Source organism: Notolabrus celidotus, chromosome 18 (assembly GCF_009762535.1).
Source record: "Notolabrus celidotus isolate fNotCel1 chromosome 18, fNotCel1.pri, whole genome shotgun sequence".
In the NCBI taxonomy this organism is placed as follows: Eukaryota; Metazoa; Chordata; class Actinopteri; order Labriformes; family Labridae; genus Notolabrus; species Notolabrus celidotus.
In genome coordinates, this window is record NC_048289.1 from 25,705,674 (window position 1) to 25,729,532 (window position 23,859).

A 23,859-nucleotide genomic window follows, 5' to 3' on the forward strand; every position below is an offset into this window, starting at 1 on the left:
CTGGGGTTAAAATAGAGGAAGCAGTGGGGTTAGTGTTTTAATTGCTTTTATACAACTGGTCCTTTTCTTGCAACCAGGCAGTCGCCTCTTGCTGGCTTTTAGAAAGAATACAGGATAACCAATCAAGCAGTTCTGAAGGTGAAAGGTTACAAGCCTTACAGTAGATCTGTCTGTAAGGCTTGATGTGAGGAGAAGAAAGTCAGTGACAAATCCAATTTTGTAAATAGGGTAAAATCACCCCTAATGATCTATTTGTAATAATGAGGGATAGGCTTTGGTTCAGTCAGTGATGATGTTGTAGTTTTTTGCACAGAAAGAGTCCACAGATAATGTAGTTCACAACCTTCCTCTAAAATATGCAGTGCTGCAGCAGATTCCTGTTCTCATGGCATTTTTGAAATAGATACATTTATACATTACATACATCTCATATTAAGAATATTTAAATCACATTATAAGAGAAAACAAACCTACCCAAAGTGAAAGAATCAGCATTACTTTATAATCAAGCACAAAATATACAAACTGTACCCAAAGCTTGATCCGTAAGGCAACTGGACTGGTAGAAATCCAGTTGCCTTACGTATCAAGCTTTGGATTACCATGACCTGGATGACTGAGAACCTTCCCAGACATACAAACTGTACTTTTCACTCTGCAGGCCTCTCATCAAGCTGAGCATCACGTGGCGAAAGAACGGTGTGCTGGTGACGAGCGGCCTCAGCGATTTCAACCGCAGGCTGACCATCCTCAGCCCTGTGGTGAGCGACGCCGGGTACTACGAGTGTGAGGCCGTTCTCCGCAGCAGCAGCGTGCCTTCTGTCAGCCTTGGGGCTTATCTTCATGTACTAGGTAAGAGTTACAAACTGATGGATGCTCTTTATGTCTTGGATGTTTGTAGAATTATCCAAAACTACAAATGTTAGCTGGACTTGAAGCGTCTCATTTGAAATGTCCACATATGCAGATGAGTGCATCCTGTTTATTACCATTCTTTGAGATTCTAATATTACAACAAATTTCCCAGACAAATTTGTGAATATCTACTCATCAAGAGGTCTTTTTTATTGATTGCTGCATATTCAGGGTTTTTTATGTTTTTATACTGTGCCTCTGAGGAAACAACACAGAAGAGCGAAAGCACAAACATTGAGCAAATGCGCTCCAAATCCACATCTTAATAAGCCTTGATGGGAATGCTTCAGTTTATTTGCTGCTGCTTAGTGTGAATAGTTTCATCATTTCATTTCCCTGGTGTTTCGTTGTGTTTTGATTTTTGCAACTCTTATCTCAGTGTTTGCTCCTGTGCTATTTGATATATTCAGAATTTCAAGATGAGGAGTACGCTTTTGTAGTGTTTGAAATTTAACTCCCTATTTTTTTTGTTCTTAAGGGTCTCCCTTTTTTAAAATCTAGTTGAAAAACCTATTTTTTTCACAAGGAATAGAAAAAAAAAATACAATTTCTCACAATTGATCCATATTTTTTGTGCTTTCTTATGTGCATGACAATCAAGATGAAAAAAAAAACAATGTCTCTATATTTATCTGCACACATCAGCCAAAGGTGTGGGAGTAAAGTGGGGCATTTAGTTCAAACTAAAGAGGTGGTATGAAATCTATATAAATATTACTAGTCTGACTGTGTTATTCTGCCTGTGAAGTTTCAAGGCAGTGAGGGGGAGGCGTTATTGATTCAAACAGGGGGAAGCTAATGGTTGGCCTTAAGAAACTGTTTAATATAACATGGCTCGAGTCACTTTCATTCCAGCCCACTGAAACACTTTGATCTCTTCAAGGTTGTGATGTGACTTAAAGGACGCGGTGTGCGGAACCTTTCCCTTGATACGGCGAGCGGAGCCTCTCCCTTCCTCAAAGTTTGAAAGAGACGTTTAAACCGTTACAGAATACAGTCGATGGATATCTTACTTCCTGTTTTATTTCCAATTACATGACTTGTGTCTATAGATCCTTAAATAAATGGATCATATCTCCAGAGTCCAACTCAAGGAAGGACATTTCTGTACGGATTGATAGAAACCCTAGAATCCACCTGCAGCCATGGGGAAGACGCTTGTTTTGTTCTATTATTAAAATGCTAAAGATGATCTGACTGTGTATAAAGCTTGACCATAGCTTAGCAGAATAACATAACTCAGACTCACAATGTGTTAAAACTTGATAAACAAGTTCTCTTCTTTCATGTGAACTCACTTAACAATCAACATAGGGAACAGAATCGACAGAAACAGCCAGTTCGCTAACTAAACATCCGTCGGCTAAGCTAGCACAGTCATGTGATCTCTCAGAAATACAAGTTAAATTCTAAAGTACTCAAGGCAGATTTCAGACTGAAATAAAACAGCGAGGTAGTTTTTTCGCCTTCGTACACGTACGTTTAAAGAGGTGTAATGTATGATTGCAATCTTTCAGCTATGCTAGCTAGCTTACTAGCTTGCTAGTTAGTGGAGGGTACTGTTATCCTCAAGCGTCACAGATTACAGGTGCTTTTTAGAGATATCAAAATATGTTCTTTGACTTGTCTTTGTTCCTCCTGTAGCCTATAGCTCTGAACAATGGTTTCACCATCTGAATAGTGACGTGCACACGTGCAATGTCAATCAAATTACCTGGAATACATTCCATGTTTTCCATGATAAAGCTGCAAAAATCTTCCATCTAATATCATTCATCAAGTCTAAAATTAACTCATCACCCTGCCTCTCCTTTTTTTATTTAAACCCTCAGAGCCACCGCAGTTCATCAAAGAACCAGAGAAACACATCACAGCTGAGATGGAGAAGGTGGTGGACATTCCCTGTCAGGCACGAGGTGAGATGTGTGTGTGTGTTATAAGTTTGTCTCTTAATACAATCAGGATTTTGGAATTTAAAAGAAATGTCCTTGATTTGACCCAGAGAGAAGCTTGCATATTGTTTCAGTATAAACATAAATAAATACAACAAGGAAGTTTTATTATTATGTAGCACAGGGGCAAGAAGAGAGATCCACAGAGGTAGATTTTTCTTTGACAGTTCTGTGAATATAAAGTCTGTAGTAATCACATGGATCAACAACACTATTCTGTGGATTCTTTAAAATTGATATAAATCCCAACATATTGAAAAACCTCTGAAAATTGTAGGTCTTGTTTGTGTTGTTCTGAGAAAATAAGGCAGCTTATCACTATGTTTATATCCTATAACGGTTCCTACGGTGTGTTAGAATATATATAAAATATTTAAGTGTTTCCTTCCACATGAATTTAGATTTTTAGCCCAAGGAGAGACTGATATCAAAGATAGCCAGTGGTCATGTGATCTCTGTGGTCACTCAGAGACAGAAGATGAGGATCAGCACCAAGGACACCTGGATTTAATCCTGAAAATATAAATAAATAAATAAATAAATAAATAAATAAATAAATAAATAAATAAATAAATAAATAAATTAAAATAAAACAACATTACATGATAACATAACATTAAAATAAATTACATTAAAAAAATGTTTTAAATTATATTAAATTATATTAAAATAATAATAATAATACAATTAAGTTAATATGTTTTTAATTAAAATATATTAAAATAATAATAATAATAATAATAATAATAATAATAATAATAATACAATGAAGTTAATAGAAAATACTTTAGATTATAATAATAATAATACAATTACATTTAAATAAAAAATATTAATAATAATATCCACTTTATTTATATAGCAATTTTCTTAACAAAGTTACAAAGTGCTACACAACAAAAATGCAGAAATATAAAAGCAGATAAAAACAGTAACACTAGGACAGATGGGAAAAACAGGACATCAGAAGACAGAAAAAGAGCCTTTGATTTAAGGATTCAGAAGAAGGTTTTTAGAGACGATTTAAAAGATGCTCAGGATGTCTTTGGGCTCTAACTGAAAAGGCCGGTCACCTTAGTTATAAGCTGGGATCTTGAAATATCTAGCTGAGCATTATCCACTGAAATGAACCTTAATTCAAGAAAAGGAAGATTAACTCATTGTCTTTAATCCCTCCCCAAGGTGTTCCCCAACCTGACATCGTATGGTACAAAGACGCTCTCCCCATTGACCCGGTGAAGACTCCCAGGTACAGGGTTCTGGTAGGAGGCAGTCTGCAGGTCAACGGCCTCCTTCCTGACGACACCGGGATGTTCCAGTGCTTCGCCAGAAACTCAGCGGGAGAAGTTCAGACCAACACGTACCTGGCTGTAACAAGTGAGTTCTCCGGCTCCTCCTCAGGAAGTCATTGGTGATAATTACCGCTATTAACACATAATGTGTTTGGCTGAAACTCTGATTAAAATTTTGTTTCACAGAATAATTTTAAATCCTCACACGGCTTTCTGGAGCCCATTGTCACATTCAGAAAAGACCACGTGTAATTACTTTACAACAATGGAAAGTAATTCCCACCTAAAAGTGGGAAGAAGAGCGAGGGCAATTAGAGCTTCAATGGGATTCTGTGGAGCTGTGTGATTTCTCACGGAAAAAAGTAATTGCAACATAATTGATAGAAGACTACACAAATAAGGTGTTTTAAGTCATTTTTTAAAATAACAAACAAAAGAGAGGTCAGGTTTTATGGCTTTTATTTTTGCCCTGACTTTTCATAACAAAGAGGTAAATATTTGTGTTCTGTAGGGAAACTTCTCCATGAAATTGGACAACCATTATTCCTCCCACAAGATGAGTTGTTGCTTTTCATTATTAGATCAAAATTTTGAATTTCAAACCAATAGTTTTTGACAATTGATGAGCAAATTATGCTCAATGGTAACTTCCAACGAATTGGTGTGGACACAAACAGATATTGCTGATTCAGTCTCTTCACTTTCACAAACATAGACTTGGCCGTTGCAGAATTTTAACCCCCCTGGACAAAAAGCTTTGGCTCCTAACAAACTGCTCTTTATTACATTTAACAAAATGAATCAAAAACTCAAATGAAATAAAATCAGAGTTTTAGACTTTAGACTTTATTGTCCCCTTGGGGAAATTCTTTTCCAAAGCACATTCCTGCATTTCAACATACATAGACAAACACAGAACATACACTGTAGGCTCAACAAACTGTCCACCAAGACATCAGCACTCAGACAGAGTTGTGTAATTCAGCGAGGCCTTTTGTTCAGGCTCACTATAACAGCAGAGATCAGGCTCTTGCCGAGGCGACCCCTTCTGCACCTCAGTGCTCTGTACCTGCGTCCTGAGGGGAGTGGAATAGACATTTGTTGCACAAAGATAGATAAAAACGTCACATCTGTGAATCACCTGTGCTCCAAAAGTCACGTATAAACAATCACGTAGGGTAGGGGTGAAACAAACAAACAAACTCAGCAGTAACAGACAATGAGTCTACTAATGTGGCTGAAAGTAGGTAAGTTCATCGTACAGGGGCGTATCCATGAGGGCGCCCAGGATAGCCACCCCAAAATCCTCTACTATGGTTGGCTTTTTGCTGTGTAAGAGGCGGGACTTGTGTTGCAACATGCTCCTCGTAGCTGACTCCGTACTTCAATGTTTCTTTTTTGGTACTTTAAAGCTCCTGTGAGAAGTTTGCAGCTGGTTATGAAACTGTTACTATTACTGATGACTATGACCTACAAAAGCTATCAATAGCATTAGCAAGAAGAGGGATTATTTTTAATCAGTTATTTTTAATGTTTGAAATCAGTGAGGCAGGGTAGGTATCAGAAGGCTGCCAAAACAGCCTTTGTTTTATTTTCACATAGTAAAGATTTTTGATGGCTGATATATTTGGTCATTAAAAGACAGCAGGATGACATTTGGTACTTCTTCTGTCACATGTACAGGAAAAGATTGGTAAAGACTGTTTTTTCCACAGTGGATGCCAATATCGATGCAAACCAATGTTCCTCACAGGAGCTTTAAATTGTAGAAAAATACATCACACATCTGTTTCTTTAAAAAAAAAAAGACATGCCAAGGAAAGAGGCGCTTGTTTAGCTTTGTATAGAGGCTATAGTTCTCATCGCAGTGGAACCTGGTTTGACTCATGGCCACAAGACTTTGCTGCATGTTATGACCAAGCGGCAACCTCCGGTCTAAAAATATGAGTCCAATGCGGAAGTGTTAAAAGCTGCAGTTCATCGAGGATCCGCTTGAGGCTGGCTCCGGAAGTACCGGAAGTCACATACACATGAATGGGGAAAAGACGATCTTTGCAGCATTAATAAACATGTTTACAGCCTGGTACAAAAGATGAGTGTAGTCTGAATAGCTAATTTCTCGATGTCCTCTCAATGTGAGGGGGGTGAATTTTTTTCTAATTCGGTAATTTAGAAGATATTGAGATTACTAGTCTTCCAATGAGAGGCACAGCTGCCTGCAGGAACACTGCAGCTGTTGGCTAGGAGGCTCAAAGCCCGCCTCTTTACGTCACACTGGCTCGACAGAAGCAATATGGCTGCCGCAGCCGATTGGTCTCAAAACAGCTCTTCAGAAACAGATGGGTGACATCACGGATCCTACGTCCATATTTTTTACAGTCTATGGTTATGACCTACTAGCTAAGCTGTCTTATCTGATGAAAGCAAAAAACCCTCAAATTGAATTATAAACAGGAATTTAACCTATAGATTTGTTCATGAAAGATGATATAATTAGTGGAGATAGAGAGGGTACATAATGCTATATACATATAACTAATACTTCAGGCCACCCCTGCATGAGTTTGGGCCACCACAGTGCAAAAAGTCTGTGCACATCCCTGTCATCATGACAAGAGCTCATCAGTCGCTTATTTACTGTGAGCATCTGTTAACAGTGCTTTAAAAAAATCTCAGCAGGGGTAATTAAACGCAGATGAAAAGTTGTTTTGGTCAAAACAAAAGTAAAACATCATGATGAGCTTAATTTTCAACAGATAAACAGTTATTTCACTCTCTGACTGAAATCTCTGTCTCTCGTGTGTGAGATAATTTGCCACCCTGGGATTAAAGAGAAAGAATAATAAGTTAAGACTGGTTTCTAATCGTGGTTTAATATGATTGGAACAGTTGTGATGATGATGTGTTTAGGGGGTTGTGGGAATTAAAGCTGAACAGAGAAGACAACAAAACAGAACATTTTAACCGGCTTTTATATGTCGTTTTTAATGTCTTATCTTTCATAAACATACAAACTGCATGCCCTGCACTGATTGAATCTACATTATGTCAAATGAGACTCAACCTTTACACCATGTTAGCTGCCTCCCTCTTCTCCCCTGGATCATCCTGACTGTGTTCTTTCCAGAGGAGCTGCCACCGCTGGGATTTGAAAATCACTTGTAATTTTACTCTCGCTGCGCGTCTGTTTGGCAACTTCTCTGACATCTAATTTTCTTCACTTTGTCTCAACTCCTGCTGCCTTCACTCGGCGCCACGTCGCATTATCAACATTCATGATATTCTCTCACGCTAACTCACCCCTTCTATCTCCTAATCTTTCGTTCCTGACACTCTCTCTCCCTCTTTTTTCTCTCTCCCTTCCTTATCTTATCGTCTCATCTCTCTTCCCTGCGTCTCGTCAACACATCCACGTCCTCACTTCGTCCTGAGAAAACTCCTCCTATTCCTCTGGGGAGTGATACAGTTTCTGTCATGCTATGAAAAGCTTTGATTTATTACATATCACAAATAGGGATTTAAGCTATCTACACATTGCCCCATTCTGTCTTGCAGTTCTCCCTCCTGTCCTCGTCTATCCGCTTGCCGTGGGTGCAAAAAATAGAGCGGCAGCAGACAGTCGTGGCACCGAGGTGAAGGCTGTGTCAATCCGTGAAGTATTAGAGGGACAAAGCAGCGTCTAAACACTGAGATGCAGCCGCCTGGTGCTTACATAAAACACGTCTGAAGAGGGGTTTTTGCCACCGACGGTTATTCTCTCACCTCCGTAACCCTCTTACCTTCCCTCCCGAAGCGCGTTCTTTATTCTCTGCATGTGTGTGTAAATGTGTGTCTTGTGTGTGTGTGTGTCTCCCCTTAGGCATTGCCCCGAATATCACAGCCGGACCCTCGGACAGCACCGTGATCGACGGCATGTCAGTCATCCTGCACTGCGAGACCTCTGGTGCTCCGAGACCGGCTATCACCTGGCAGAAAGGTCTGTGTTACACAAGATGCAAACACACACACACACACACACACACTTGAGTGGCTGGGGATTATGTTGCCTGTTATCTATTACACACGGGACCAGAGTTTGCCATGGCTTAACAAATAAAGCCTGATTGGATTCCTTTACCTGGATTTAGTCAGCGCCAGGCCTTTCATGTTTGGATCCCAACGGCAGATCAGGAAACAATGTCCTTGTTTTTCCTCCTGATCCTCTTTCTCACCTATTCTTTCCCTTAATGCCTCGTTTTATCACTTTCCCTTCATTCTGTGTCCCTGTTTCTATTTATATGCCTCCTGTCTTATCTATTTCTGCACTCTTTATCCATGCAAGGCGAGCGCGTGTTGGCCAGCGGTTCGGTCCAGCTGCCTCGCTTCACCCTGCTCGAGTCCGGCAGCCTGCTCATCTCGCCCTCGCACATCTCCGACGCCGGGACCTACACTTGCATGGCGAGCAACTCCAGAGGCATCGATGAGGCGTCTGCCGACCTGGTGGTCTGGGGTGAGTTTTGCAGGGTCGGATGGACCTCTTGCTCTTGCTTTCTGAAACCTCACACTTCTTATTCGGTGAGCTCTGAGTGCATAAAAAATATTCTTCACATAGTGGCAAAAACAGGATCCTGCTCTGTCTGTTAGACAAAGGCTGGTAAACAAGGTTTTACCATATAATAATAAAAGAGTCACACTCAATTCCTTTGGTACAAAAAGATTCCTCTGTGAAGGTTCAGAGTCATTATGGAGGTGTTTTCAGCGAGGAGCCATCAAGAGAAAAATACAAAACAGTGGCATGTCATTTCAAACAAAACAAGTTTCCTGATATTAGTTTTTCATCTGTGTTTTTCCCAGGAAGGACTTTGTGTAAGAGTTGTTTTTTTTCTCTCTCTCTCTCTGTCTGTCATCTTTTGTTGTCTCCGCAGCTCGCACCCGCATCAACACTCCTCCTCAGGACCAGAGTGTCATCAAAGGAACCAAAGCCATTATGACCTGTGGTGTCACACATGACCCCAGTGTCACTGTCAGGTAAGCGCAACAGCACGCTTTAAAAGATATCAGTGCACAGCTGTGCAACACACTTGATTCTGAATGATCATTATCAGAGCTGGGCACACATCTGTTAATGAGGGTCACTGCCATAGACTGTATAAATAATGGACGTGGTATCCGTGATGTCACCCATCTGTTCCTGAGCGCTGTTTTGAAGCCAATCGTCGGCGGGAGCCATATTGGAAATGCTGAACTCATCCAAAAGAGGCGGGGTTTGAGCCTCCTAGCCAACAGCTATGTGTTCCTGCCTGTCAGTCATGTCCTTATTTGGACAAAAACTCATAATCTTAATATCTTCTGAATAGTTGTGTTAGAAACAGTTCAGAGCCGATAAAGAAATTAGCTTCGTAGACCGAAGCCGTTTTTTGAACCAGGCTGTAAACATGTTCATTAATGCTGCAAAGATCGTCTCTTTTGAATTGTTGTCTATGTGGTTTCCGGTGTTTCTGCAGCCATCCTCAAGCGGACTCTCTATGAATTGCAGTTTATAACACTTCCGCATGGGCTTCATATTTTGAGACCGGAGGTTGCTGCTTGGTCACTACAGAGCAACATTCATAGCAAAGGTCTGTTATTTCTTGATAGCGCACCATTGCTGTGAAGAACAGACTATTGGTAAAGACGCAGCTCCAATCCCGGCCAGAAGGACTGACTGTTATTATATTAATGTGCAGAAGGAATTTTGACCATTTAATGGTGGGAAAACCAAATAATGGGACAGAAATGGTGAAAAAAAGGGAGGAGAGTTAAAGACACAAAACTGGAGGCTATATCAATGAAATCTACAAAAATGAAGATGGCCGAAGAAACACTATAAACACTGTAATTTAAAAAATCAGGGTGAAATGCCATTGATGATACTGTTAAAACAAACACAAAACAAAGATGAATACAGAATGCATAAAATAAGATTGATAATAAAAAACAATTTGATTCATATGAGGGAAAAAAATGCTAAAAAGTAACCCACACTGTATTTAGAATGTGGAGGTTGTTATTAAGCATCTAAAAGTAGGGTACTTCAGTGAGTCTACATTTAATTTATTGTTTCAAACATTATTTAAGTATGCATTTATTTTAGTCAGGACCACTCTCATCAAAATAATTTGGCGGAATTCATCTGTTCTGGGAGCTCCCTGCCCCTCCATGCGGTTACATGGAAGAGCAAAGCCTGAATAGGGGAGAGCACACCTCCCTTCTCTTTCATGTGCATATATGAAAAGACAAGGCAGTCAGAGCAGCAGCAGCAGCAGCAGGCATCATACCACTCACACAGACGAATTCTGGGTTCAGTTTCTTGCCCAAGGACTCTCTGGCATGTGGACTGTGGGATCTAGGATCGAACCAACAACACAACTGATTCTAATGCTGAACCACAGCAGTATAAAACCCCAATTCATGTATTCTGTAGTATTAGTTAAGTTTAGTCTTCTTTTGTAACATTCATTTGGAGCACTTTGTAAAAAAACAGCTACACATAAAGATTAAAGCTGCCTTCATGTACTTCTCCTATTCTCTAAAATGAAAGGGAAAAAATAATTGTGTTACTCATGTCTTAATAATTTATCATTTCATTATGGAAGATAAGACTGTAGCGCCCTGAAACTGCATAGCACTGTAGTTCTCTTTTTGTAAATGCAGCATCTGTTGGGGAGTATTCTCAGCCTTGTTTTGAAACACCTTCAGTACACTGGTGAGTATTTAGGGCAGCGGGACAGGGTACGTGGGATCTGCAGCCATTGTGTTGTATTGATGTGTGTTTAATGCTCAACAATGGAGCTCTTTTGCACAGAGGAATGAGCCATCTCAGGCTTTGGCCACCCAGCCAATACTTGTTAGCAGGATAGAGTGAATACCAAACAAAAGCACAATTGTTGAGTCTCTTCAGCCTATAGATCTGTGAATGAAGCCGCTCCATCTTTAATAATTACTTGCAGCATTGTTGACTACACATTGGGATTTTAATTAGTCATTTACAACCCTGCACACAAAGTATTTTTTATTTACTTCTCTGTTTTGTAGTGTTTGCTATTGCTGCCGCTGCTATTCTGCGGTTAGCCCACAGGGATGTTGGAGTGAATGCATTTTTAACACATGAATAAATACATGCTCTGAAATATAAACATAGAAAGATGCAACCTAGAGCGATGCTAGCTTGGTTCTGTCTTTGTTGCTTGCATAGACTGAATAAACAATCAACGTAGCCTCAGTGACTTCACCCACTGGCTTCAGGACTGCCTTTTTAAAGCCCTGAGTTTTGCATTCTGGTCGTCGCCATGTTTGTTATTTGGGGGGAAGAAGTGACCGTATTTGGACTGATAATTGCATGTGAGGAGTTAGCAAACACCACACCATCAAAGCTACACAGTCACTCCCTAATTCGTTAGCTGATGAGGTAGGTTGTTCATCATCGTTTTACCCAGACAATGAGATTCTATTTGAGGTCTAGCTGACTGTAGTTGTTTGTTTATTGGACTACAAAATCTAAGAGTGTGTGAATATAGCAGACTCGCTGCTCAGCAGTGTTGGGCAAGCTTCTGAAAACAAATTATTAGCTACAGTGACTAGTTACTAATAAAACAACTGAGTCACTGTTTTATTAAGTAGTTAGTTATTTGGAAAAGTGACTTAAGCATCACTTCTTTTTGTTATTCTAAACTGGCTAACAAGCTAGATACAGTGAGCACAGAATGAAAAAAAGTGACACCTAGCAACAGCAACTAGCTAGCTTAAAATTGAACCGTAGAAAAGTTGTCAGAAATCCAAAAGTAAGCTATGGCGGCTAGGGACGTCCACATCTTTTAAACTATTATATGTTATCACCCTCACTAGTCGGCTAGAAATTATTCATATTTTGTTAATGTGGCCTTGTAATGCCGTTAATATGTTGTGTCTAAACTGTTGCCACCTGCCATTAGCTGAGGCTGTTGCTCTGGTTAATGGCGTCTGCCATAATGCTACAACACTATCGCTACTATACTACTGCTGGTAAACCGGCACAGATGAGAAGCATCTTGAAGCATGGCACGTTTTTCTGTAATTTCAACTAGAAAATGATGATAGAGTTGTATGTTGGCTGTGTCAGGTTAAAATGACATGCAACCACTGGACAGGAGCTATGTGTAACCAATACAGGCATGTAGACTTGCAAAGAGGGCAGAGCTAGCTTGTGGTGCCATCTCTGCTACCATTAGCCACACTTGGCAAACCAACTTGACATTGTAAACCTGCAGACTCTTTGATCCCATTTTAACCATTGTTAAATATGTTTTTTTATTTTTTACCTTCGGACTATCCAGTTACTTGGCCTTTAAATTTTTGTGTAAACATCAAGGAAATAAGTCACTCTTGAACATTTCTAATCGGGACTAAAAAAAATTTCCAATCAAACTTCAAACATGTTCAATTTTGGTGTAAAGTTGGCTATTTTAAAATGGGACCTGATGAGCATTGAGTCGCTTTAAAAGGCAGCCTCAAGTGGCCACTAGAGGAATAGCAGTTTTTGACACTTCCACACTGACCCAATTTTTTAGTAGTGGACGTTCCTGGATGTTTGTATTCATCACGCCCTCTCTCCCTGTCCTATCTGCCTCTTCTGAACTGCAAAGTAAAGGTTGAAATCTCTAAAACAAAAGAAAGCACTCTCTCTGGCATGTCATGGAGTCATGCATTTTCTCTTAACTCAAACACCTTGCTAGTGTTGAAATGCCTGTGTGTCACTACAGATAAGCTGACACATTTTCGGCTCGCAGTCCAAACCAGCTCAACACAAACCCTCATAACAAACGCTGCACTGAACTCTAAGCATGTAGCCGACATGAGCAGCAATCAATAGCCCATTCTTTCTCTTTCTACTCAGGAGAAAGGCTACATCTGACGCCACGTTTGAGCCGCGCCGTTTTGATGAGTGTTTGATATGCAGCTGTCATAGCTATGATATGCATGCAGGGCGGCTCTGATGGCGAGCTTGAAGAGACAGAGAGGGGGGGGGGAGATAAAATACAGCACTAATAACAGGTTATTCACAGATTGTGGTGGAATATAAAGAGACCAGCCACGAGCTCGCTGTGCTCATCGCTTTATTGTCAGAGAGAGTTAACCTACAATCTAACACTGACGTGCATGTGTGCATCACAGCTCACATCCCAGCGGGGGGGAACTGAATGATGCAAGTAACGATCTAGAAATCTGGTTGCAATTATTAATGATGCATGTTCACGCTCGGTATCGGGTGCTTTAAGGATTTGAGAATGTGCTTTTTTTGTACAGCACTAGTTTTCGTCTTTTACACTGAGAGTGAATCAGCATTAACAGTTTATCTATTTAGGAGATCAACCACTTAAAATGCATTTCTGAGAGGTTTTGTTCCCTTTGGAGATCAAGGAATTTGTTTCGCTTTTTATGTGTGATTTCACTAGGAATGTAAAACTTAGAAACTTTGGGTTAACATTGAGGATAAAGCATACAGGGAACTGAATCATGCATTAAGATAGGACTTTTTGAGGAAATTGACAGAAGTATAAATGTTAAAAGCATCTTAAATGGTTCACAAAAGTCATTTTACTTTGACTATTCATGCAGTTTAACTTCCTTTGTGCTGTCTACAAAGAATAAGGTTGTTCAGGACTTCGTTCAGGCACTTTATTCTGAGATTTACCCTCTTTGTAATAACAGCAATGTAATTTCAGTTCTTAAGATAGCCCAAAACTTCCCAATTTGCTGATATTTCTTTTTAGAACATGCAAAATAAAACACCTCCCTACCTTCCTCCTCCCTCACAAACCAGTCCAGGCAACCTCCAGCCTGTCAGAGTCTGCCACCAGGGCATTGTGTGAGGGAAGGAATCAGTGGGCCTGTGACTTATAGAAAAGCTGCTCGGATGATGTTTGTAAGTGCTCTCACTTATCCAGGTCATGGTAACTCAAAGTTGGATCAAAAAAAGCAGCTGGACTTGGTCGAAGTTTTTGAAGGCGTTGCGCCTCTCATCTGAAAGTCATCTTCTTTTCTGAGCGGGTGAAGTCGTCCTAATCAGAGGTGATACATCTTCAGGAACTTCAACCCAGTCCAGTCGGCTTTTGGATTCAACTTTAAAGCTGCTTGGATGATGCAGTCTCACTCTTTTTTTTTGAAGCTCTCTCAGGTGCCAGAATTCGCCACTGGTTGATTTAACTCAAATTTCTACTTCAGAGCTCTGATTTAATTTAGGTCAGGCCAGGTGTGTATTCAGAGGATTGACCAGGCGTGGCGCTGACCCCTTTTGAAATCTGATTGGTCACCCTTGATATTCTGACTTTGGACAGATATCTATTTTTGAGTCCTTAAAGAATCAGACATTTGTATGATACTTGAATGTTTGCGGTTAAAATAGATCTAATTAATTGGAAATGAAAGCGTAAATAAATGCAACACCTTTGTGTGTGTGTGGACATATTTCATGCCGCCCCTCCGCGGTGCCCCCACCTAGGCCAGCCCAGTCAAAATGTCTGTACATGGCCCTGAGTAAGGCCCACATTGAGCATCAATACAGTATCTACCCAGAACTCTCCATTGACTCTGTTTATAATCAGGTAGCAAGCATCACTCCACATTCATAGTTCTGTCAATCATGACAAACTAGCTCAGTACATGACGATTGAACACGATAATACTTCAGTTTGGGGTAAGGAGAGGAGAATTTGTGTTTTGGGGTCTTGATTTTCAGCATGGCAGCTGTTCCGGTGTCCGTTTGTTGTTCAAGTATTATTGACCAATCACATGTCAGCAAGCTTAGGTGTATGCAGGAAAAAACAGACCATGTGGATATCAGCATACAACTGCAGCTGACCTTCCATACTAGATCAGCACTTTAACTTAAGTGACAAATCTGCTTGACGTCATTCTTGCAAAAGCCAATCAGTATTTAGTATTCAGGATTTTTATCCTGATTTCCTGGAATGCATCAGAAAATGATGGATCTGATCTTCATTCATCAAACAAGAATTTTGAAGTTGTTTTCTTCTCCATTGAAGCCAGTGCCCAAGTGTTAAAAAGTGCAGTTCCTCTAGTGTCCACTTGAGGCTGGCTCTGGAAGTACCGGAAAAGACATACACACCCATTCAAAAAGGACGACCTTTACAGCAGAAATAAACATGTTTACAGCCTGGTACAAAGGATATGTTTAGTCTGGATAGCTCATTTCTTGATCGGCATACACTGTACAGGGGGATTCATTTTTTCATGATGCTGCAGTTTTGAAGATATTAAGATTACAAGTTTTTGGTAATAAGAGGCACAGCTGACTTGACTGACAGGTGGGGACACTGTAGCTGTTAGCAAGGAGGCTCAAAGCCTGCCTCTTTGGGTGTGGTACCAGCCGACGATTGGCTGAATCTTGATGATGCCATCTAGGGAAATATAAGACCTCCGTTAAATGCAAATGAATTGAGAAGAGAAGATCGGTTTCTTGGTTTTCGCTGATAAGCCATAATTTCCAAGAAGATGGCATCCATTCTCATCGGCACATACCGTTGTAAGATAATGAGATACGATTGCTGATGGTTTCTAAGACTGGGGTATCGTAGACTCTGACCAAGACCCCTTGGACAAAGATTCCCAGGGACTACTTCCTGTGTTTTCCTTTGGTAGCGCTCAAACTTGAGTGTTTCAGATATGAAGACAATCATTTGAGGAGTGATCTTCTTGCCCAGTTTGACGTTTTTATTTGCCAGAACATTTCAGATTGATCGATTATTGAAGGAATAAAGATACAGCAGATGATGATGATGATGAAGATATAATGAGAAAATCTCAGTTTACAGTAATCTTTGCGTTCCAGGCATATCTGGGAGAAAGATGGCGGAGTGATCCAGGTTCAGTCCATCCCCCGCATGCGTCTGGACGCAGACGGCACCCTCCACATCTCCCAAACCTGGTCCGGCGACATCGGCACCTACACCTGCAGAGTCACCTCCGTCGGCGGCAACGACTCTCGCAGCGCACACCTCCGAGTCAGGTACCAGCTCTCACCTCCATCGCTCTCCCGGCTTTCTATTTCCTTCTTTTTTCAAACTTTCTCTCACATTCTTCTTTCTCCAAAATCCCCCGATGCTCCGGCGCAGGTTAGAACATGTCCTTTGAAGCCAGGCGGTGCTCCAAAGAGACACACACACTGTACACTATCTCACACACACACACTCATGCAACAGCAACCTTTCGCTGCCATTCTGCCTCACACCTCTGACTCATTTCCACTTAAATGACGCCTGCTCTTCCTCACCTCTCCTGTCCTCATTCTCACCCGACACACTTCCATCCCCCCGGGGGAGAACGTTCCCCGTCTGTCACTCACGCTGAAACACACACCCAGTTTTTTTTTCTTTTGGTCGACTCAGATCCCCTCTTCCTCCTAAACTTTCTATGGTTTTACTGCAGTGAGGGCAAATGTGATATGAAAGAGACATCAAACTTTGTGCGTGTGATGGACTGACTGACTGATTGTTTGTGTCTTCCTTGTCTCTCTCTCCGCCCTGTCACTTGAATGCCTGTACTCGCTCATTGCAATAAGGTTTTATCTGCCAATCTGTGCGTGCTTATCTGAATTTATGGCTGAATGAATTAATGATCCGCAGCTTTTTCCCTCATTTATTCATGTCTTTTGTCCGTGCATTTTTTCCCCCACTATCTGTCTCCTTATGCCTTTCAATCCATTTCCTCCCCTCTGCTGATATCCATCTCCGTCTCCTCGCCCGCCTGCACGTCCATCTTGACAAGGAACCATCTTTGCCGTCTTGTCTCGTTGCATTTCATCACCTGTCCGACTGATCTCTCTGTTAGAAAACATCCAGCTTTACTTCAGATCCGTGCAAGAGATGGGCAGAGGGGACTGAAACGCTCTGTAACTCCGTGTCCCCTCGGAGGATTTGCTGTGATAGGAGAGATTCTTTTATTTATCGAAACTTGTCTTCGGTGGTTCCCTGCAGACAGCTGCCCCATGCCCCAGAGAACCCTACAGCCGTGCTGAGCAAATCTGAGAAAAGAGCAATCGACCTGGCCTGGGCCAAGCCGTTTGATGGAAACAGTCCTCTCATACGCTACATCCTGGAGGTGTCTGAGAACAGTAAGTCACACATAACTTCTCCCTCTCCTTCATCCATCTGTTTCTTCCTCAAGTGTCACTTTAGCCAACTTTACCATCCATATTTCATCCACCCTGCAGTGAGTGGAAAAAGACGTCAAATGTTCCTCATGTGGATTTTCTATTTTCACGCAGCCAAGCGTTTGTGATGCTTGAAGGGCAAACACAGCAAAGAACTTAAAAGAGAAATTTTGATACGAAATCAATCGTGATGCCAATTAAGAGCGTCCATCTTAATATTTGATATCATGTTGGGTTTGAAAGCCGATCACAGCTCTGCATGTAACAAGTATGTTAGGCTAAACCTGCCTTGAAAGGACTTGTTTGATTTGATCATATTGGAGTTCAATTTATGACCTGTGGTGACAGGATGAGCGCAGGCATATAGATGGGGAAATCTCCCCCTGAAGATTGCCGGAAATGTTTTCAACTTGTTACATTTCACAGGATGTAAAGGTGACTGATTAGCATAGCAATGGTTTTAAATGTAGCTCCTCTTCCTTTCCAGACGCTCCCTGGGCAATCCTGCTGGCCAATATTGAGCCGGAGTCCATGGCGGTGACGGTGAATGGATTGATCCCGGCGCGCTCCTATCAGTTCCGCCTGTGTGCCGTGAACGATGTGGGGAAGGGGCAGTTCAGCAAGGAGACGGATCGGTAAGCTCAAGAAACAATATGTCTATTTCTCCTAGAGGTCTTTGTTGGCCCTACCGCCTGGACTCTACGACCTGAGACCTGGACCCTAGAGACAGTGGTGTACTCAGGGAGAGGGCGATCACCTGGAAGTAACCACACTGAAAGCCCTCTTTGATTCCACTGTAGTAGATAAAACCCTACAAATTGCCTTCTCTGGTGCCCTTTTATTGGAAAACACATAAAGGTTGTTCTTGTAGATGCCCTTTCAGTGGATAACACGTTAAAAAAATGACCTCTGGATGCGCTTTAATTTTTAAAATACGTAACGAAAGTGCCCTTTGGATCCCCTTATAGTAAATTAATTGTAAAAAAAAAAAAAAGGCCTTTCCGTGACTTTTTCAGTAAATAATGTGAATAAATGCCCTGTGAATGCTCTTTTATTAAACCTCATGGAAAAATAGGCCGTTGGAAGCGATTGTAGTAAACTTCAGGTAAAGAAGGGCGCTTCATAAATGCCACCAGGGGTGTACTCCTGCCCTTGTGCCCTTATGTCCAAAAGAAACCACGCTAAAGTGCCCTCTTTGATTCTGATAAAACGTTTGAAATTCCCTTCTCTGGTGCCCTTTCAGTGAAAAACTCATATAAAAGTGACCTCTGGATGCTCCTAAAAGGTACAAAACATCAAAAAAAGTGCACTCTGGATGTCCCTAAAATGTGTAAATATTAAAAAAGTAGCCTTTGCTTGCCCCACGAATGTACAAAAGGAAAAAAAAGGTACCTTCTGGGTGCCCCTCAAATGTATTACACATAAAAAAGTGCCCTTTGGATGCCCCTCCAGTGATAAATGGCCACTCCATGAATTCTACAGTAAATATTGTGAAAAAGTGCCCTCCGAATGCTGTTATATTAAACCTGATGGACAAAGTGCCCATTGGATGCACTTGCAGTAAACTAGTGATGTGTCGGTCGCGAACGATCCGGCTGTAAGAGCCGGCTCTTTGAAGTGAACGACGGGAGCCGGCTCCTGACTGGGAGCCGTTTTTTTTTTTTTTCTCGTCTTTTTCTGTTAAAGCCTCACGTGATTGGTCAAGACATGGTGGCGTCTTGACCAATCACGTGTCTACATTGAGCAGAATGGGGAGGGGAGGGGTTACAGACACACACAGCACAGTGAGCACACCAACAGGAGGGAGACCAGAGGGAGAACGTGCGCGACACAGAGAACGCACTGGAAAGGTGGAAAAACGAGTGACTGCAGGAAACATAGTAAACTTTAGACACATTGAAACAGCATAGTCAGTTCAAAGGCAGAGTGTGGACTGTGCAAGGTGAAAATGTCATCAATCAGGCTCCACAAAAAACATGCAACGGCACATTAGATCTGTCTGTGAAGGATCTCAGTCATCCAGGTCATGGACATTAGAACTGTTTATCCATCAGTGCAAGAAGTGAAGAGTAAAGACAGTGAAGGAAACCTGCTGTTAATGAAGGTGTTTCAAAGTTTATAAATAATATGCAGACATCAGAGATTGGACCTTTTTGTCTAACTGTGATGAGTCTTGTTTTTTGTACTTTATAATTTAATTTATGTAGCACTCTGCTCCATGTTGAGTATATAAATAAAGCCTTTTAAATAATACACATTTGATATAATGTATGTTTTTTACATTAGTAAATCATTTGACATATAATTTAACATTATTTTAGGTAATACAGTCATTCAAACAAGAAAAAATCTTGGGAGCCACTTGGGAGCCGAAAGAGCCGACTCTTTGTAGTGAGCCGAGCCACAGGAACCGGCTCTCTAAAAAGAGCCGGAATTCCCATCACTACAGTAAACTTCAAGTAAAAAAGGGCGCTCTATAAGTGCCACCAGTGGTGTACTCAGGGGGGCCAGGGGGGCGATCACCCGCCATTGTGCCCTCATGTCCGTAAGAAACCACGCCAAAGTGCCCTCTTGGATTCTGCTGTAGTAGATGAAACGTTAAAAATTGCCTTCTCTGTCAACCTTTCAATGGATAACGCAAATAAAAGTGCACTCTGGATGCCCCTCAAAGGTACCAAAGAGTTAAAAAAAAGGGCCTTCCTGATGCCCCTCAAATGTCTAAAACATAGAAAGTGACCTCTGGATGCTCCTTAAAGGGACAAAACACAAAAAAGGGCGCTCTAGATGTCCCTCAAATGTATGAAACGTTAGAAAAAGTGCCCTCTGGATGCCGCTAATATGTATAAAACCTTAAAATGTGCCCTCTGGATACCTTACGGTCACTAAATTCTCAAAAAGTGCACTCTGGGTTCCTCTTCATGGGATTGAATGCCCAAAAATTCCCTTTTGATGTGCCCTCTAGTTGCCCTTGTAGATAATTATGTTCATTTTGTGATAAAATATGAAATATAAGAGTTACATTTCCACCACATTTGGATCAAAAATATCCTCTATACATTTAAATGAATCGTAAACTGTGAGTACCAGGGGTTTAAAAGGAGGTGCCCTTTTTATTTTTTTCGCCCCTGCCCCTCAAACAGCCTGAGTACGCCACTGCCCAGAGGTTTCAGATCCAACCTCACAATACGTTTCCTAGACAGCCAGATTGTCTGCTCCCTCAGTCAGGAGTCTGTTAAGGGGATATAAGTCTGATACACACCAGACTACATGCACACTCACATGTTAACAAACGTTCAAACGCACATGTTCACACTTTTACAGCCACAGGAGGGATTTAAGGTCTGATGTTGACATTGAGTTCAGCTTCTCTGCAGCCTCGCGCAACTTCAAGCACTCATCCCCCCCCCCCTCCCTATCTCTCACTCGACCCCCCTCCCTCGCTCCATCCCCCACCAGTCTGTCACGCCGCCTTACGCTGCCAGCTCCCTAGCCAGAGGAGAGGCAGGCAGGCAGGCGGCGGGGAAGGTGGGGGGGCTCCGTCTGTGTGTAACGGGGAGCTGGCAGTCGGCGCTCTGTGACGCCACATGGTACACAGTCACCACCGCTGATCTCCCCTTCCATTTCTCACACCAATCCTCTCCTCGGGGCTGTTTTGTCAGGGTGAAAACATGGCGATTAGGCGGCTGAGTAGACTATGACTTCCTTAGATGTGGTATTAAGGGAGGGTGATGTGCGTGTTTTTGGGGAGCAGAAGTTCACAAGGATTTGTGAAGGAGGTTTTCAGCAAAGGCAACAAAGTGAAAGGAAACATTTGAGAAACAGAAAACGGCAGTTTGTAGAGGCTGCTTCATAGCTTTAAGTTGATACGGGCCATTTAAGCCGTCTATTCTGGTATTACAAAGCTTTATGTTCTGGGCTCAAATGTAATAAAGCTGTTTGTGAGGAATTTCAGTGAAAAAAAAACCCTTCTTTAGTCCCTCTTTCTTCAAATTTCTCTAAGTGTGTGTTTATTCTTCAGTGTCTCTCTACCGGAGGAGCCGCCCAGCGCTCCTCCTCAGAACGTCATCGCCAGCGGACGAACCAACCAGTCCATCATGATCCAGTGGCAGCCTCCACCAGAGAGCCACCAGAACGGCATCCTGAGAGGATACATCGTCCGGTAAGACTCCTGCTGAGGCGACATGATGTGGATTTACACTATATCAGCTTTCTTTATTAGTTATTAAACCATCAGTCTCAGTTAATAAAACAATCAGCCTCAGTGGCTTTCAGATGGATGACGGCTCTGGTAATGGGCATACCTTCAACCCATGTTTCACACTCACACACTCTCCTGTCAGTCTCTTTGAAGCAGCAGCTTTGAGTTTCCACAGTTAGATTTTCTCTGACAGCATTGTTAAGACGGGGTTTTTGGGCTCTCCATCTTCGGACATTACACTCTGCAACATCTTATATCAGCTCAGGGACACTTCCTTAATGTCTCCACTGAACTGATAACCATTATTGCAAAGTAAGCAACATAACTCAGCCTCAGTTGTTGAATAACTTGACTTACTTGAGCCTCTTATTTCCTGACGATCACCGTGTCTCTCCGTCTTTCATCCCCTGTCACTGTAGTTGTGAGCGACAGCTGACCTCAGTCATGAGTCGTACACTCCTTTTGCAGATCAGTGATACTAACCCTAGCTACTGATGTGAACGGATGTTATCATTCAGAAGTCTAGACCCCGAATATAAGTTGTTTTCAGAAGCACTTCAAGGAAAAAAAACTGCCCTTATATTCGTGACAATACGGTGTGTGACGCTTATCTCGTACTTTGGAATTTGCATTTTCTGTGGGATTTGAAAATCGAAGACACATCATGACTTTTTGAAATAACTAACCTTGCCCACTCAAAATGTTTTGAATTCAATCAAACTTAATTATTGAACTTTGGAAAGCTGCTGGAATAAACCAACATGTAGCATTTCTCCTTTATTGATACCCCAAAGCTGAAAGTAACAAGCATGTTTCACTCTTCATTATACAGTCAATGATTCAGCATTAAGTCTGTGACACTTATCATGATAAAAGACTGTTAATATGTGTAGATTTTAAATGACATGGCATTGTTGTGCTTTTTAATTACTTGATTTGAATTATCCAATCAGGGTTATTTATATAGCACATTAAAAAAAATTAAGTTTACCAAAGTGCAGCACAGTAGAGTCAATTAAGTTAAAACAAACAGAATAAAAACACTAGAAATAAAATAAAGGGGCGCTGGTGGCCTAGCGGTCTAAGCTCCCCACATACAGAGGCTACAGTCCCGGTTGCAGAGGTCGCCGGTTTGACTCCTGGCCGCTGGTTCGACTCACAGCCGCCGGTTCGACCATTTTCTGCATGTCTTCCCCTACTCTCTACTCCCAACATTTCCTGTCTGTCTTCAGCTATCCTATCAATTAAAGGCATAAAAAGCCCCAAAATATAACTTAAAAAAATAAATATATAAATAAAATAGAATAAAAAATAAAATAACTTAATTAAAAAAATAAACAAAATAATGATAAAATAAAATAATAAATAAATAGATAGATTAAAAAAAAATGAATAAGACACTGAAAATAATTAAAAACAAAAATACTTGTAAGGAAAAAGGAAAAAAATATATAGTATGTGTAACATTGGGAACTTTTGAGAATCTAGGGAACAATAAAATGATCATTTAAAAAAACATTGAACTTTGGGAACTTTTGAGTTTTGACTTTCAGTTTGATAAAAAAAAAAAAAAGAAAAACAACAGAAATATGAACACTTTGAGAAATCAAATCTAATCCCCCTCATGTACATGATTATTTACCACCACAGTCTTTCACCTACTTCTCACACCTTTACCTCCTTGTGCTAAGCTGCTGAACTGAAGCCATACACAGGATGTTTATCTCAGCCCTACAGTGTCAGTTAACATCGCCACACAAATAATTTAGACTGAGAGAGAATTTAATGACAGGTTTGACTCCAAAAAACTTTAGCGACTCTAATAAGCAGAGTCAGCTTTCTGCCAGCTGACTGTAAATCCTGTAAACATGTAATTAGTTTGCTTTTCTGTCAGGCTTTTTATTCATTACATCCAAATGAAACAGCAGGTGTGTTCCAGACTCCACAAGGTGCTGTGTGTGGGTTTTAATTACCTGTTCTTTGGTGCTTTGTCTCCCCCCAGCAGGGAGTCTGGTGTACTGCAGGTATTTACTCAAGCACAAACAGGACTGGGTTGTGTTTTCTTTAGCACTTCAAATGTCAGATTCTCACTCCAAAACAAAGAAATAGAAGTTCTGTGTTTGTGTGTGTTAGGTATCGTCTCACCGGGCTGCCTGTGGACTACCAGATCAAGAACATCACCAGTCCAGATGTGACCACCCTGCTGCTGGAGGACCTCATCATCTGGACTAACTATGAGATAGAGGTGGCTGCTTTCAACGGAGCCGGTTTGGGCACGTTCAGCCACAAAGTCACAGAGTGGACTCTGCAGGGAGGTGAGCACTCATACCATCAATG

General features: G+C 41.3%; 1 protein-coding gene across 2 annotated transcripts in view; it reads left to right on the forward strand.

The window, feature by feature from the left end:
- The window catches only part of sdk2b (sidekick cell adhesion molecule 2b), a 486,503-nt gene that overhangs the window by 391,715 nt on the left and 70,929 nt on the right, over positions 1–23,859 (forward strand). For both annotated transcript variants that reach the window (XM_034707425.1, XM_034707426.1), the window contains exons 7-17: positions 662–852; positions 2,748–2,831; positions 4,050–4,244; positions 8,019–8,135; positions 8,481–8,648; positions 9,064–9,166; positions 16,005–16,181; positions 17,149–17,285; positions 17,812–17,959; positions 21,343–21,483; positions 23,656–23,837. In XM_034707425.1, the coding sequence (XP_034563316.1) occupies positions 662–852; positions 2,748–2,831; positions 4,050–4,244; positions 8,019–8,135; positions 8,481–8,648; positions 9,064–9,166; positions 16,005–16,181; positions 17,149–17,285; positions 17,812–17,959; positions 21,343–21,483; positions 23,656–23,837 (1,643 nt within the window). The remainder of the gene's footprint in view (positions 1–661; positions 853–2,747; positions 2,832–4,049; positions 4,245–8,018; positions 8,136–8,480; positions 8,649–9,063; positions 9,167–16,004; positions 16,182–17,148; positions 17,286–17,811; positions 17,960–21,342; positions 21,484–23,655; positions 23,838–23,859) is intronic.